Here is a 15,883-nt window from a genome sequence, read left to right as displayed (position 1 = left end):
TCCTGTACAGCTACAAGGCTGAACTGAAGCTGAAAATGTGGAAAATTGTCTAGGTATGTCCAGTTCAGGAAAAGCAGGACAAGTCAAACCTGGCCAGTTACCAACTAATCAGTCTACTTTTAGTCCTCAGCATTAAAATGGGTGGCCTTCAACAGTGGTTTCAAATGGTATTTACAAATGAATAACACTGCCTAACGTTCAGTTTGTGTTCAACAAGGCCGTCTCAGCTCCTCATTACAATCTTGGTCCAAGCATAAACAAAAGAGCTGAACTCAAGGGAGCAACTGTGGGTAACTGTCTGGGACATCAAGGCAGCATCTGACTGCATGGGAGCAAGCAGCCTTATGAAAACTGGAGAAAAGTTAAATTATTAAATCCAATTAATAAATTTAGTTGTGTCTTTTATACAAATAGTGATACACTGTTAGTGTGATAAATTGTAAGTATTAAAAAAACAAATTAATGGATTGTTAAAGATGATATTGTAAATGAATATCAAGTACTTCTCACTACTCTTCTAAATTATTGTGCCCTAAACTTTTATTGCATTCTGAGGATAGATTTAGCGTGCTTGCTGCGGCTAGGACATAGATCAGAAATGTGTATCTGTTATGCATATTAACTTAGAAATTAGAGGAAGATGACTAAATTATTCTTATGGAAGTGTCAAGTATTAAAGTCTAGATTAAATTAATTGTAATGACAGTAGACAGCTGTTTTTCTCCCTGCTGAATCAGAAGATCTGCAGTTAGATACTACTTTAATTTCAATTTATTGGGAGTGATAAAGTTTAGTAAGATGTTGTTTGTGCATTCAGAATATGTTTGAAAGATGCAACACATTTAACAATTCACAAGAATATCACCATATCTCAGTTGGCAGTGATCTTGCCATTGAATTAATAAGTTATAGATTTGAGTTCCATGTTGGGGGTTTAATCACATGAACAAACCTGATATTCCAATGAAATATTGAGAGAATCTAGCATTATTAAGTGGTGCTTTCCTTTGGTCTTGTGATTCACAAACATTTGCATAACTTGAAGAAAAAGAAATGTCTTTTGATCTGATATGCTGACACTGTCAAGTATAGATAAATAAGTTGTTTATCACTGTTACTTATAACCTTTTGCTAACACTCAATGAAGCTTGCAGAGTTTTATCAAATGCAGGGCACTTTGGAGATATTTGTGAGGGATATGATGAGGTCCTTTATCAATGCAAACATTTTTAAGTTTGAAAAGGTTTACTTTATTTGAACGAATTTTATTGACCTACATCATTTTTGTGCTTAAAGATATAATCCACAAGGATTAGAAGATAAAGTGAACAAACTTAAAGTAACCATGGTGGCATGGGATCGTCACGACAACACTGTTATTACAGCAGTCAATAACCTTACATTGAAGGTTTGGAATTCTTGCACTGGTCAGCTCATACATGTCCTAATGGTAAGAAGCTGAATCCTTAATTTTGAGTAATCTATTCCAGGACATTGCAAAAATTTTTCACTTTGTAACAAAAAATGAAGAATGCCATTTTAAAATTTATATATGTGGGTTTCACTGACTGGACCGGCATGTATTGGCCATTCCTAATTGCCCATGGGGCAGTTAAGAGTCAGCAATGTTGCTGTGCAGGCTAGACAAGGTAATGGTGACAGATGTCCTTCCCTAAAGGATATTTGAGAAGCAGGTGGGTTTTTCCGACAATTAAAAATGGTTTCATGGGCATCGTTAGATCCTTAATTCCAGATTTTTATTCAAATTCCTATGTCTGCCAAGGTAGGATTTGAGCCCAGGTCCCCAGAGTATTACTGGGGGTCTTGTTATTAGTAGTCCAACGATAATGCCACAGGGCCGTCATCTCTCTATGACATGGAATAAAGTCACTTATTGTGTAGAGGAAGCTTTTTTTTTCGAAAAACGAAGTTTTCTCCACCTTTCTACCACTCTCTCCTCAGGTTTTGTCTCATCCTCTACTATCTCTAGTATTCTGTTACTCTTCATATTTGTGAGCAGAGTTTATCACCGCTGGCTGTGTGATCATGAGAAGTGTCACAGCCTAGTTCAATTCTGACCGAGGCTACATCTTGCAGCAAAAACACTGGCTCTTCCCTTTTTCTGCATTTGGATCACTGACCACCAGTCTTCTCCCTGGTTGCTGCATATTTTTATTCACTAATGGTGTTATGACAAGGGATCAAATTTAGAGTCTAGTTCAGTAGTACGCCATGCATTTAAGAAAGAATCCGTTTTTTTAAAAACTGGAAGTCTTCAACAAGAGTAGCTTTCCTAATTTATCCATTTTTAGAAATTTTATTTTGCAACTTATATTTGTTCATGGCTTGATGTTTGATGGGCAGACTCAACGAACAGATCGTATCATTAAGTCTGGAAAGTGAGTTTGAATGGAAGAACTTCAGTATCTTCACCATATGGATACAAAGTAACTCCATAATTTTATTTGTGACTGATTTCTTTTAAAAAGCCAGTGTAATGACCATCATTATTTGTATTACTGATTTACTGATGATTAATCATTCACCATTGTTGTTGCAGGGACATGAAGATGAAGTGTTTGTACTTGAGCCACATCCCTTTGATCCCAGGGTCCTCTTTTCTGCAGGGCATGATGGCAATGTAATAGTTTGGGACATAGTGAGGGGCGTGAAAATCCGATCGTATTTCAACATGGTACGCATATTTACGTTTTCTTAAGTGAACAGATGTAATTTGCGTATGAATTTAACATACTTTCCATGATAATTATTATTATTGTTTGTTACAATTATTTATCTTCAGGTGATAGAGATGTCAGTTCCTTTAAGTATCCCAGTGGTTTGATACTTTGTCATTTTTCTTGGAGGATTACGCAAATTAATTTTAGGTATCTCTTTTTGCACATGGTGAAGATTTTTAAATATGTTAACTTACAAAAACATCTATTACAATTCACCTGTAGAGAGGCATCAGGAAAAGGATGTAATACAGTGTTTTTTTTTTGTTTTTGCAGTCACTAAATGTAAGATTCGGTTTACAAGTGACTACATATTATTTACATAGCACTAAATAAGCAAGAATTTAAAAATAATTTAAAAATAATTATTCTCCAAGCTTTGTTTGGAGGTTATGGCTTGTGAGTGCATAAAGAGTGAGGGCTGCAGACACTAATGTTGTACAAGGACATAACCAAGGAGCATGACCTGTTTTTCTCACATGTTAGTCACATGATCTGTGAACAACACCAGTTGAGTACTTTTCTTGCAGAGAACAATCTGGATCTCTGACCCAATGTCATGTACCCCCTTACCCCATGGCCCCAAGAGCTCAAGAATTATGGTTGTTTATTATTTAATTTTAGAGAGTGCTTGCCATTAGATTTTGTGAGGGTTTCTTTAAAGGAAAACTGAAATATATTTTCTTTAACTTCATGTGATATTTTCAGCCATACCGTAAGGTTACAAATGTATAAGGCTTTAGACACCTCTCCTGACTTACTTTACTGAAGTAACAGTTAAGAAAAAAATCATTGTTGTGACAGAAGTATTTAAGTATATTGAGACATTGGTTAGCAGTGAAAATTGTTAAGAGTATTCCATTCAGATTGAAGGAGAACACAATTGAAATTGTTTCCCTACTCATTGCGATTGAGTCATAACATGCCAACTGATGAGATAAGGCAATGGTGTAGCTGTGCTGCACTTGGTTCGAAATAATTTAAAAGCACTTGAAATTTGCTTGTTGAATATGATGATTTCCGATTCAACTTTGGGAGAAACACCGTTTATTTATACAAATGATTTGGATAAAGGGACCACAGCTATGGTACAGTGCCTAAATTTGCAGATGACAAGGATAAGTAGGAAATTGAGAGGTGACGAGGTCATAAGGAGCCTATAGCAGGATATAGATAGGTTAGATATGTATGCAGAGATCTGGCAAATGGATTATCATGTGTGAAATTGTCAATCTTGACAGCACAAAAAAACAGCAGTGATTGCTGACAGTGACAGTAGGTGACTATGCATGCACAGTCATTGGGCAGTGCACAGTTCCAAGCTAGGATGTAATGTGCAAATGCATTACTGCACATGCGCAGGGGAGCAGCATAATTTTGCAGTGAGTGTCAGGGGTGGATAGAGAGATGCCAGACGCAGGTGTGCCTGGTGAGAAATCCCTGGAATGTAAAGAGAATTTACAGAGAGCCCAGGAACCACGGATGGGGTCGCCAGGAGGCCCTCTCTGTCTCGTCTCCTGTCTGCATTTCCCCTAGCTCCTGGGCCACAGATTTGTCACCTCCCCCCATCCCAGTTCTGTCCCAGATCCTGACCTCACACCCTTTCCTCCCTGAGTCCTCCCGATCTGCACCTCCCAATATCTGAGCCCTCACCAATCCCGATGTCTCTCCTGCCCCCACACCTGATCTCCTCTTTCCTTCCCACCTTCTCCACCACCCCTACCCCCCCACCTCACCCCATCCACTTCCCAGGTCCTCCTAATCTGCCCCACCACCCCTTCCTACCCCAGTTCTCACACAGATCTCAATCTGCACACCTGCATCCCTAAGTCCTGCTTCTCTTTCCCCCGATCTCCTCCTCTTAATCTGCGCATGTGCGATTTAAAGCGGCTTATAGTGTGCATGTGTCAGTGTTAGGAAACACAGCCAAAAAAGAATTATATTACTAAATGGTGAAAGATTGCAGAGTTCTGTGATGTGGCGAGATTTGAGTGTCCTAATACTTGAACTAGCAAGTAATGCAAGGGAAATTGAATGCATGAGTAGGGAGGTTATGTTTTAGTTCTGCAGGGCATTGGTGAGACCACATTTGAAGTGGTGTGCACAGTATTGGTTACGAAACTTACTAAGAAGTGTTAATGCATTGTAATCAGTTCTACTAATAACTAGAATGAGCAGATTCCCTTATGAGGAAAGGTTGGGCCTGTATCCTCTCAGTTCTTGATGATCGAAGGGATGAAAGGTTATCAGGGGTCTCCGTGAATATAGAGTTGAGATTAAAGACAGATCAGCCGTGATCTTATTGAATGGAAAAGCAGGCTCAAACGGCTGAGTGGCCTCCTCTTGTTCTTTCATTTTGTTTTACGTGTATCATGTGTTCCTCCAACCCCAACACTGGAATGGAACCTCTGTTACTGTACAGTTTTTGAATACCTTGGGGAACCTATAATTTCGAAAGAGCCTCAGCCTTAGTTTAATTAGGCGCAATAATGAATCGCCAAGTCACTGTTTAGGTACCAAGTTCAAATCCTGGTAACATTACTGAAAATATACAGTACTCACTAGATCAGGCTATAAAATCATAGCTAAAGCTTAGTCTGAAACCTCAACCAACAAAAAACTAGTTGTCATCTCCAGACTCCTCACCATAATTCTTTATTGTCCAGTTTCTCAGTCTCCGTCCTTTTTAAATTACAGTTAGTGTAAATATCTGCTGCTTTTATCCTCTAACACACTTAATCCTGCTTCTCCATTGTTAATATATTCATGGACCCATAGCAGCATGTAATGTCGCAAATTGTAAACCCTTCAAGGCCAATCCGTATTGACTGTTGTAATGACCTATAGTTCAGTGATTTTCCTCACCCTCCCACCCCCCCAACTCAAAATTTACCGTTGCCTTCTTCATCAACCTTCTTATGTATTTCTTTGCCTCAGTACTGCCTCCCCTAAATCCACCTCTGGTGACTCTTTATATGCCTGCATGAGTTCTATGTTCTGGAGTTCCCTCTTGAAACCCTCTTCTAAATGCTTCTACTTGAAACATATCCTCAAAACCAAACTTCCTCTTAATATCTATGCAGTATTTTAGAATGTGGTTATTTATTCAATCAAGTTGTTGGTGCATGTGGTCACTGCTTTATTCTTCTCTGTTTACATTATTTGTTCTCTGGAGCTGGACAACAGTAGAAACACTACACTTATTCTGTAGTTTGCCTTCTTGTTGAATTAATTACTTCAGCAGTTGTGGCAATGCTGCTTCCATAATGATGATAGGCAGGGAGTTCAAGGCCAAATACCCAGCAGTCATGAAGGAACCATTGTATGTACATGAGGGAAGTTGGAAGTGACTGCATCCCCACAATCTTGCTGTCCTTGTCATTTTTGCTGGTGGATATGGCAAGGGAAAAAGGTGTGATAGTGATTTACGACAGTGGTTTCTTAAGGCTGTGTGCCAGAGGGTGCTATTGATGGATGAAATTGATAGTCTGGCAGCAGGGTGCTGACCAAAATAAAATGTTCTGTCCTGGAAAATGTCTGTGTTTTATTCTAGATAACTTCCCATCTTTCCTATTAAAACTGAACTTCCGGGTGGAGTTTTCAGGTAACAGTAATCAAGATCACATGAATTAGTATGAGGATCCTTGACAATTGGAATTAAAGTATTTGATTTTATTTTTGTAATCGGATAAGTTGAAACCTGCTTTTATTTTCTTTTTAAGATCTCCCTCACTATTAATTTGGGAGAAAAAAGGTAAAGCTGTATGCAAATAGGTTCTTGCAAGGCTAATTATGAATAAAAATAGTGGCTCAGATTAATTTTATTAGTCTGTAATCTCCTGAATGGTCCAATCTCTGCATACTTGGCACTACAAATGACTGCTGCTTCCAGTGTCTATGTAGCACTTAAAACTGCCATCTTCTTCCTTATCTGAAATAATCGCTGAAAAATGTAAATGTACATACTGCTGTCAGCACATTTACTTGGGATTTGTGAGAACTTTATTTCTATTTAAAGCTACTCAAGTCATGTGGGGATGATGAGTGTAATTCATGCAGCTGAAATACTCTATGCTATGTTCTGGTTGTTCTCAACGGGTAGCCTTGGGCAGGAGTTCTGTAATTGTTCTATCCTTTAGCCTAAACAATAAAAATGCTTGAATTTCTTTTAAGCATCAAGAACTGAGAATAGTCTCTCTTCCATTACTACTGATTTTTTTTTTCATCTTCGGTTGCTAATTTTTAAATTGTTGTTTAATTTCTGTGGTGTGTGTGGTTACAGAATGATTTTCCTCCCTGTGGAATGTAATGGAGATGTTTAATTCTAATTTTGAAGATCCTTCAGTGATGGATATACAATTCTGCGTGTATGTGGTACCAATAGTAAAGTTAAACATTATGTCCTTTGATAATCATTCAATTTAGACTAAACAATTTGTTAGAAAGCCTAATGTTTGTTACATGATGTATGCAACTGATATACCTGTGCACTATTTTTACATACTATCTTTGCACTTATCTTTCAGATTGAAGGTCAGGGACACGGAGCAGTGTTTGACTGTAAATGCTCCCCTGATGGGCAGCATTTTGCATGTACTGACTCCCATGGGCATCTTCTTATCTTTGGCTTTGGTTCAAGCAGTAAATATGACAAGGTATGAATTAGAAACAAAAATTTTTTATATTTGTTCTGTAAAAATTTTCACATTGTTTTAGTTTAATTCAAATTATACTATTATTTGACTTCACTGAAATGTTTAATTCCCCTTTGCTGCTAGTTTGGAATGCAGGCATGACACTGGAGATCAGAAGAGTATGGTACAAGGTTATCCAGACTTGTGCTTCCTTTACAGTCTGTTTTTCCATAAAGAGTTTTTAAGTTTGTTTTTCTGAAGAAGGGCTCATGCCCGAAATGTCGATTCTCCTGCTCCTTGGATGCTGCATGACCTGCTGTGCTTTTCCAGCAACACATTTTCAGCTCTTTAAAACTTTTGTCTTGTACTTATTGGAACATTTCATAAGAACACCAACTTAAGGGAAAAACCAACATTTATATTGTGTGAGAGGAGATTGCTAATTGGTTGGCAAACTGACTTTGATTGGGTAGAGGTATTGCAATGGAAAATGCAACAGTTAATTGTTTGATAATTAATTAGCATATAATTTTAAATCAGGCAGGTTGGTTCTCATTGATCAAGCATTGCCCTGAGAAGTTAACTGGCAAGTGACCTATTTTCTTGAGTCTTAAATTTTGCGTAGTGTGTGATTATGTTCTTTCTGTTGGAAAATGGCAAGATCCTGTATGTTAAAATATATAACTTACAGTGCATGCAAGTGCTCCACATAGCAAGCTCAATTGACAATCCTGAATTGGTTCCCAGCACAATTCTGTGGACAGTCAGGATTATCCAGCAAATATCTAGTTTTGGAATTGTAACTACTAGGCAAAAGTGAGTACTACAGATGCTGGTGATCAGAGTCAAGATTATAGTGGTGCTCGAAAAGCACAGCAGGTCATGCAGCATTCGAGGAGCAGGAAAATCGACGTTTCGGGCAAAAGCCCTTCTTCAGGACTCCTGATGAAGGACTTTTGCCCAAATCGTCAGTTTTCCTGCTCCTCGGATGCTGCCTGACCTGTACTTTTCCAGCAACACAATCTCTGGGCTCTGTTTCCACCTGTCCACTTGTCTCTAAACCTCACGCCCCCCACTCCCAAAAAAAACTTCAGCTTCAGAATGAGTACCGTTTTTTCCTATCTACTAACAGATCTGATGAAGAGTCACCAGACTTAAAATGTTAACTCTGCTTTCTTCCCATGCTGTAAAATTGACTTTATAAACAACCTCATAAATAGGTTGAATGGAATCATTTGCTCGCCCTGCGAAGAAGCTGAAATAGAGCATTTCAAAGCTAACTTATGGGATAGTGGCTAGCCTGATCACCTTGGCTACCTTGCTGTATAATGATGGTGCTTAAGGTGTAATTTTTGGTCCTGAAAAGTGCTGCAGATTACCCTTGAAGGAGAGGTATCTCAAATGTTTGACCAGAAGGTGATACTACTGGTTTAATGCTGTACTGTGCAGCAGCAACAACAGTAGTGTTTACCACTGACAAGATCCTGCTGCTGTCAAGATAAATGACTAATGTGGTAAATGAATTTCAGTGCAGTGTGATGCCAGGTACGTAAGCCATACGTTCCAAAGACTGGCAGATCATATCAGACAGCATATCCGTTCAGCTATTCACAGCAAGTAAAGTAGTGACCAGACCAAACTAGACCATGAATGCAAAACTTGTAAAAATGTTGGATGTTATTCTGCAATTGGATATCATTCCTGGCAAACCCTGAATGTTTGAAGAATTATGTTGACAACAATTAAGGATTGTTCCTTGGGCTTATAACATGGTGCATGTTAGGATACTGGAAGCTACATATATTAATACTTATTCACAAACAAATAAAACATGGATCACAGAATGCTCCTGCTTCAGTTTAACAGGTGACAGCCATTCACTGGTTCATCTCTCCAGACAACGTTTTGACTAACCAGTGTCAACTTGCCTGGTTTAAAATTCAAACAAATTCTGGCCATGAGCTATAAAACACCATTAACTGTTTTATTTGCCAATGCACTACTTCTATCAGAATCCAGTTGGAACCAGTCAGCATTTTTCTCACATAGTGTGAAGGTTAAGGTTTTCTCCTTAATTTGCTATTATTCTGAATTGTCTTGTGAATTAATTAATGCAAGATTCAAAGCTTTGAAAAATAGCTTTATTACTGTAAAACCCAAGTACTGTTCTGTACTACTGAATGATTATCTTATTGAATTATTTGATTTTCAACACAAATGAGGAATGAAGCACTTTGCTTTTTTCTTTCAGTTGATTGATTATAATTAAAATTTTTAGCCTTTAATTGTTTCCCTGAGACCATTAAGAGTTAGCCATGTAATCTAAAATTAGAGACAAAGGATGGGCGGCATGGGTGGCACGGTGGTTAGCACTGCTGTATCACACCGCCAGAGATCCGGGTTCAATTCCTGCCTCAGGTGACTGACTGTGTGGAGTTTGCACATTCTCCCTGTGCCTGCGTGGGTTTCGTCCGGGTGCTCCGGTTTCCTCCCACAGACCAAAAATGTGCAGGTTAGGTGAATTGGCCATGCTAAATTGCCCGTAGTGTTAGGTGAAGGGGTAAATATAGGGGAATGGGTCTGGGTGGGTTGCGCTTCGGCGGGTCGATGTGGACTTGTTGGGCCGAAGGGCCTGTTTCCACACTGTAAGTAATCTAATCTAATCTAGTAATCTAATCTAAAACAGCAGGAATCCTTCCTCAAAGAACATTGTACTTTTACCAAAATCGAGCTCATTTTATCGTGTTTGCCCACATTGCAGGATTTATTGAATTAGTTTTACAACTTGTCACGGTGATCATGTACCATAGTCAGCATCTGAAAGAAATATGTAAGAAGAGTGCTAGGAATCTTAATTCAGAACTTTTAACTGAAGAATTAATGGCCCATAGAGATGTTATAAGACCATTTAACTTCAGACGATGTATACAGGATATGGATTCAATACAGCGGAAACTCATTCTTAGATGGAGATTCTCAGAAATACGTTTTGTCATGCTTATACGTGGAACTAACTTCCACCAGAATTGATGTTAATTCACTGCCACAGGTAGTTAAGTCCGGTGCTTATCTGACAGGCCATTGAGTTGAAGATGGCAAAGATAGATCTTGCCCAAATTGATCAAATAGTATGGAACATTTCTAGTATGTTGTTTATTATCTGGCATGGAGGGAGGATGTTTGTTTTGTAATTATTCTGATATAAAGAACCATCCTTGAGAATTTTGGATAGTGCTACCTGGAGGTGTGGCTATACTTTGGAATTTGAATTTGATGGCATTTTCCTATTCTGCCTTTTCTTGCAGTTTCATGTGTTCTCATATTTGTAAAAAGCTGTTAATTAATTTAGAATTGTCATGGTAAATCTTAGTTTACTTTTGTTCAATTTCTTCCTAGTTAAACAAACTAGGCCTGTAAATTTTAGATATGACAGTCCAGTAGATACTTGACTGTTTAAGAAAAAGTCTTTTCAGGCTTTTATTAGTACAGTCACAAATAAACACCAACTTTAAAATTTTCCAGACATGAAGGAAAGCACTTCTTGGCTTTTATTGGTTTAAACTTCCAGTGCACAGTAGATTAATGGAAACTACCACATAACAAGCAGCTTGTTATAAAATGTAATTTACTATGAAACACAGAGGATGTGGACTGGTGATGAACTATTTTTTTCGAGACTGACAACATCTTTGAAATCTCATAGGAGCTGCCCACAGAAAGCCAGCAGTGGCTCCCTTGTTTTATTTCGTTGTGTGTTAGCTGTTGGGGATCTCCAGCACCCAGTAACTGTGATTTCATTAATGTATATGCTCAAATACAAGAATCAATTCTTTGATATGTTCAACCTTTGCATCTTTGTGCCTATAGTTTCTCATTGTCTTGTTCATGGCATTGCTGCTGCCAGTCAGCATTGGCTTATCAACCAATCAGCACTCTTTTCTTCACCAGAATAAATTGTTGTGATTGTTGGAATTTTGCATTCTTCCTTTGTTTTGGTGAGTGCAACATTACAACTTCAGCAACATGTGTCTCTTTTCAGCAGTAAATGGTTTCTTCCAATTGGTCATTTTACATAGTTTCTTGTGGAAGGAACTCCAAAATAAGTACTATACTAATATATGAATTAGGAGCAGGAATAAAGTATTCAGCCGCTTGAACTTCCTCTGTCACTCAGAAGGATCATGAGTAGACAAGCAGGAGGCTGGAAGAACACAACAAGTCAGACAGCATTAGGAGGTGGAAAAGTTGACATTTCTTCTTCAGGAAGAGTTATACCCGAAACGTCAATTTCTCCACCTTTGATGCTGCCTGGCTTGCTGTATTCTTCCAGTCTTCTGCTTGTCTACTTTGGATTCCAGCATCTGCAGTTTTATTTTTGTCTCTAACTCAGTAAGAACAAGGCTAATACAATTGTAACCTCAAATGCGAAATTCCTTCTTTACCTATTTCAATCAAGTATTTTAATAAATCTACAAATTTTTCAAAGCTTTAAACAAATAAATTCCAGCCTGTTCTGAAATTCCCCAATGCAGATTTCTGATCAGATGTTCTTCCATACGGATTATCGACCTTTAATTCGAGATGCCAACAACTATGTCCTGGATGAGCAGACGCAACAGGCACCGCATCTTATGCCGCCTCCATTCCTCGTGGATGTAGATGGTAATCCTCATCCACCAAAATACCAACGGCTGGTACCTGGTCGGGAGAACTGTAATGATGACCAACTCATCCCCCAGATGGGCGTGTCTGCCACAGGTAATATGAAATTTCAGCCCAAGGTTTTGAGACTGATCCAGGATTAGGGCCTGCTATGATACAATCTGAAACAGATGATGGTTCTCCTGAACTTTGATAATATTTTCTTAAAATTATATATGCTGTCATCAAAAACACTAAAGTGCAGGTGGGTTACCTATTACTTTAGTTTGCTACTCTTCTGTACAATAGATTAAGTTTTTCATTGCTCAATTGGTGTTGATGATGCTTCTAAACACTACTTTGGAAGATATCAAGAAGGCAGCACACCATCACCTTCTCAAGGGCAAGTAGGGATGGGCACCCATGAGTCAATTTCACTAACTTCTAAGCATCAATGTCTTGACAAAACCTCAGATTTACGTTGTGCTGAATGAAGTATATTATCATATACTTAAACAAAACAAATACATGATTGGGACATATCATAATCTATGTTGTGCATTTTAGATGTATGGACATCATTGACCAGGGCACGATAAATGTGTAGAATGCAATATTTATAATATATATGTGTAGCAATCCGTGTCAAGTTTTCCTTTTGTCAACTATACAATATCTGTATTACATTGAATTTTATTAGATTAGACTAGTTTCCCTACAGTATGGAAACAGGCCATTTGGCCCAACAAGTCAACACTGACCCTCCAAAGAGTAACCCACCCTGACTCATTTCCCTGCTCTATATTTACCCCTGACTAATGCACCTAACACGATGGCAATTTAACCTGACCAATTCACCTGACCTGCACATCTTTGGATTGTGGGAGGAAACTGGAGCACCTGGAGGAAACCCATACAGATGTGGGGAGAATGTGCAAACTCCACACAGATAGTTGCCCGAGACGGGAATTGAACCAGTGTCCCTTGCGTTGTGAGGCAGCAGTGCTAACCACTGAGCCATCGTGCTGCCCAATTTTGTTGTCCTTTGTTTAAGACTTTGTCTTTAGTAATATATTTGGGCCAGTAGAGACTCTGTTAACTTACCAGTATTGGAAAATATAACACCTTTTAATCATCAGGTGTGACAATGATTGTTTATTAGTTCTTTATATTAACAATTAAATTGCGTATTTTTGCTTACTCTTCATATTTTCTGTTTGCCACTATCTCTTAAGGATTGAACCAGGTTCTGAGTCAGCAAGCAAACCACGAAATCAGTCCTTTAGACAACATAATCCAACGTCTACAACAGGAACAAGACCAGAGACTGACTGCAGGTTCCAACAACACCCTGAATAGAGGGAGAATAGGTATGACAATTTAATAACTGATCAATAAATGTATTGTTATAGTTTATTTTACAAATTAAAAAGCAGAAAACTAAGTGAAGGACAGTTTTGGCTCAGGCCATTCATCCATCTGCCCTTGAAGAAAGAAGCTGTCACTTCAGAAGACGCCTGTATGATTTTATTGGCTCTTGTGTCATTAGATACCAAGATTCCTTTCTGAACTAAGCATGAACTCTTGGATTTTGTAAGAAATGGTTGTCTATCTCAATACTGCAACAGTAAACTTCAACAGCAGTTTAATATCTCCTTTCTGGTGTACTTCACAGAATCACAGAATTGTTATGCTGTAGAAGAAGGCTATTTGGTCCATCATGTCTGCATTAGCACTTTGAGCATTTCAATGTAGTGCTAATCTCTTACCTTTTTCCCATAACCCTGTGTGTTATTTTTATTTAAATAATCATCTAATGCCCTCTTGAATGCCTCAATTGAACCTGCCTCCACCATACTTCCATGCAGTACATTCCCTATTCTAACTACTCACTTGGTGAAAAAGTTTTTTCTCACCTATCATTTGCTACTTTTGCAAAACATTGTAAAACTGTACCCACTAGTTTGTGATTTTTTAATGAGAGCAACGGTTTCTCCCAATCCACACTATCAAGACTCTTTATGATTTTGATAACTTGTATCAAATTTCCCAGTCCCAGTTTTTACAATCTATCCTCGGAACTTGTCTGATATTTGGAATCATTTTCATAAACATTTTCTGCACTTTCTCTAGTTCATTCCCATCCTCCAATAATGTGGCATTCAAAACTGTACTGAATAATCCTGCTGAATTATCAACTTAGGTCCTGTTTAAGTTCATCCTCCCGGTTCTTGTACTCTGTGCCCATATTAATCAAGCCTTGAATACAGTGTGCTTTATTAACAGCTCCTTCTTCTTGTCTTGCCACTTTTAATTATTTATGTATCTATATACCCAGTCTCTCTGTTCCTACATATCTTTTAATCGTACCTTTCACTTTATCATGTCTTTCCATGTTCTTTGTACCAAAGAGCACCGCATCACACATCACACAATGCATTGAACTTCATCTGCTCACTTCTTCAACTTGTAAACTTTCTTTTAAATTGACCTACTCACAGTTTGCTATTTTCCCATGTTTTTGCTTCCAAAAGTAAAACTGTTTGAAGTGTGTTTCTGCTAGCTTAATTACATTTTAAATTTTTGGTGTAGTGATGTACATGAGAAAATGTTTTAATTTATTGACACCAGGCTCTCAAAGTTCTACCTCTGAGATACATTCACCTCCAAACGTCGGATTGCGACGCAGTGGACAAATTGAAGGTGTGCGGCAGATGCACAGTAATGCACCAAGAAGTGAAATTGCCACTGAACGGGACCTTGTGGCCTGGAGTCGAAGGGTGGTAGTCCCAGAACTATCTCAAGGTGTAGCCAGGTGGGAATGCATACTGCTTAGAAGAAAACCTCATTGGCCTTATTTAAAGAGTTCACTCTTTTGAATATAAGTATTAATCATTTTGTGTAGCCTTTTGGAATTTTCTATCCTACTGACAGTATGGTTTGTGAAGGACATACTGGCCATTAGCAGTTACATGTAGACATATGAATAAGGGGCAGCACTGGGCAATCATGGCTGATCTGATTATGGCTTCAATTGCTGTACGGTGGCACAATGGTGAGCACTACTGCCTTACAGCGCCAGGGACCTCTGTTCGATTCTAGCCTTAGGTGACTGTCTTCACGGAACTTGCATATTCTCCCATATTGCATAGGTTTCCTCTCCACGTCCTTGTTTCCTCTCACAGTCCAAAGGTATGCAGGTTAGGTAGATTGACCATGCTCATTATCCCATAGTGTCCAGGGATGTGCAGGCTAGTTGGATTAGATATGGTTAATGTGGGTTAGGTGGATGGGTCTAGGATGCTCTTTGGAGGGTCGGTGCAGGTTCAATGGGCCAGATGGTCTCTTTTGCCCTGTAGAGATTCTACGATGCTAATTCTATTTTCCTGTCTATCCTCTCTACTCTTTGTCTCCCTTGCTAATCAAGACTCTTTCTAATTTAGCCTTAAAAGTATTCTTTGACCCTACCTCGAACCCGGGAAAAAAGAAATCTCTCTTAAATGGTAGATCATGTTATTGTTATTGTGCTTTCCCTGGTTCTATTCTTTCCAGTAAGGGGAATAATTTTTTCAACATCCATCTGACAAATCCCAGTGTTTGTTGTAAAGTGTATCTTAAATATTATTAACCTCGGTTTTACAGTGTAAGATTTTAAAGTTTGAAGTGGAAATATAGGGTGGTAAGCAGCATTGGCAATTTTTTGCAATTCAGACTCTCACAGGACAGATTTAAATCTGGCTTCATTTCATGTTCCTTTGCAAAGTTCTTCTACTCCGAAATCGCAATTCATAGTTTTCAGTATCCTGTGAACGTATTGTATCTTGGAGCAAGATTTGCATAACTAAAGATTTTTAATGACAAATTTGCGGA

The 15,883-nt window shown here is 38.4% G+C and overlaps 1 protein-coding gene across 2 annotated transcripts in view; it reads left to right on the top strand.

The window, feature by feature from the left end:
• Window positions 1-15,883, top strand: part of phip (pleckstrin homology domain interacting protein) — a 206,553-nt gene that overhangs the window by 121,167 nt on the left and 69,503 nt on the right. For both annotated transcript variants that reach the window (XM_072553357.1, XM_072553354.1), the window contains exons 14-19: window positions 1,297-1,450; window positions 2,561-2,695; window positions 7,265-7,393; window positions 11,905-12,130; window positions 13,249-13,383; window positions 14,645-14,828. In XM_072553357.1, the coding sequence (XP_072409458.1) occupies window positions 1,297-1,450; window positions 2,561-2,695; window positions 7,265-7,393; window positions 11,905-12,130; window positions 13,249-13,383; window positions 14,645-14,828 (963 nt within the window). The remainder of the gene's footprint in view (window positions 1-1,296; window positions 1,451-2,560; window positions 2,696-7,264; window positions 7,394-11,904; window positions 12,131-13,248; window positions 13,384-14,644; window positions 14,829-15,883) is intronic.

The sequence above is a fragment of the Chiloscyllium punctatum genome, chromosome 3 (genome assembly GCF_047496795.1).
Source record: "Chiloscyllium punctatum isolate Juve2018m chromosome 3, sChiPun1.3, whole genome shotgun sequence".
NCBI lineage: Eukaryota > Metazoa > Chordata > Chondrichthyes > Orectolobiformes > Hemiscylliidae > Chiloscyllium > Chiloscyllium punctatum.
The sequence above is the reverse complement of the archived record's forward strand: the minus strand, read 5'-3'. Positions and strand labels throughout refer to the sequence as shown.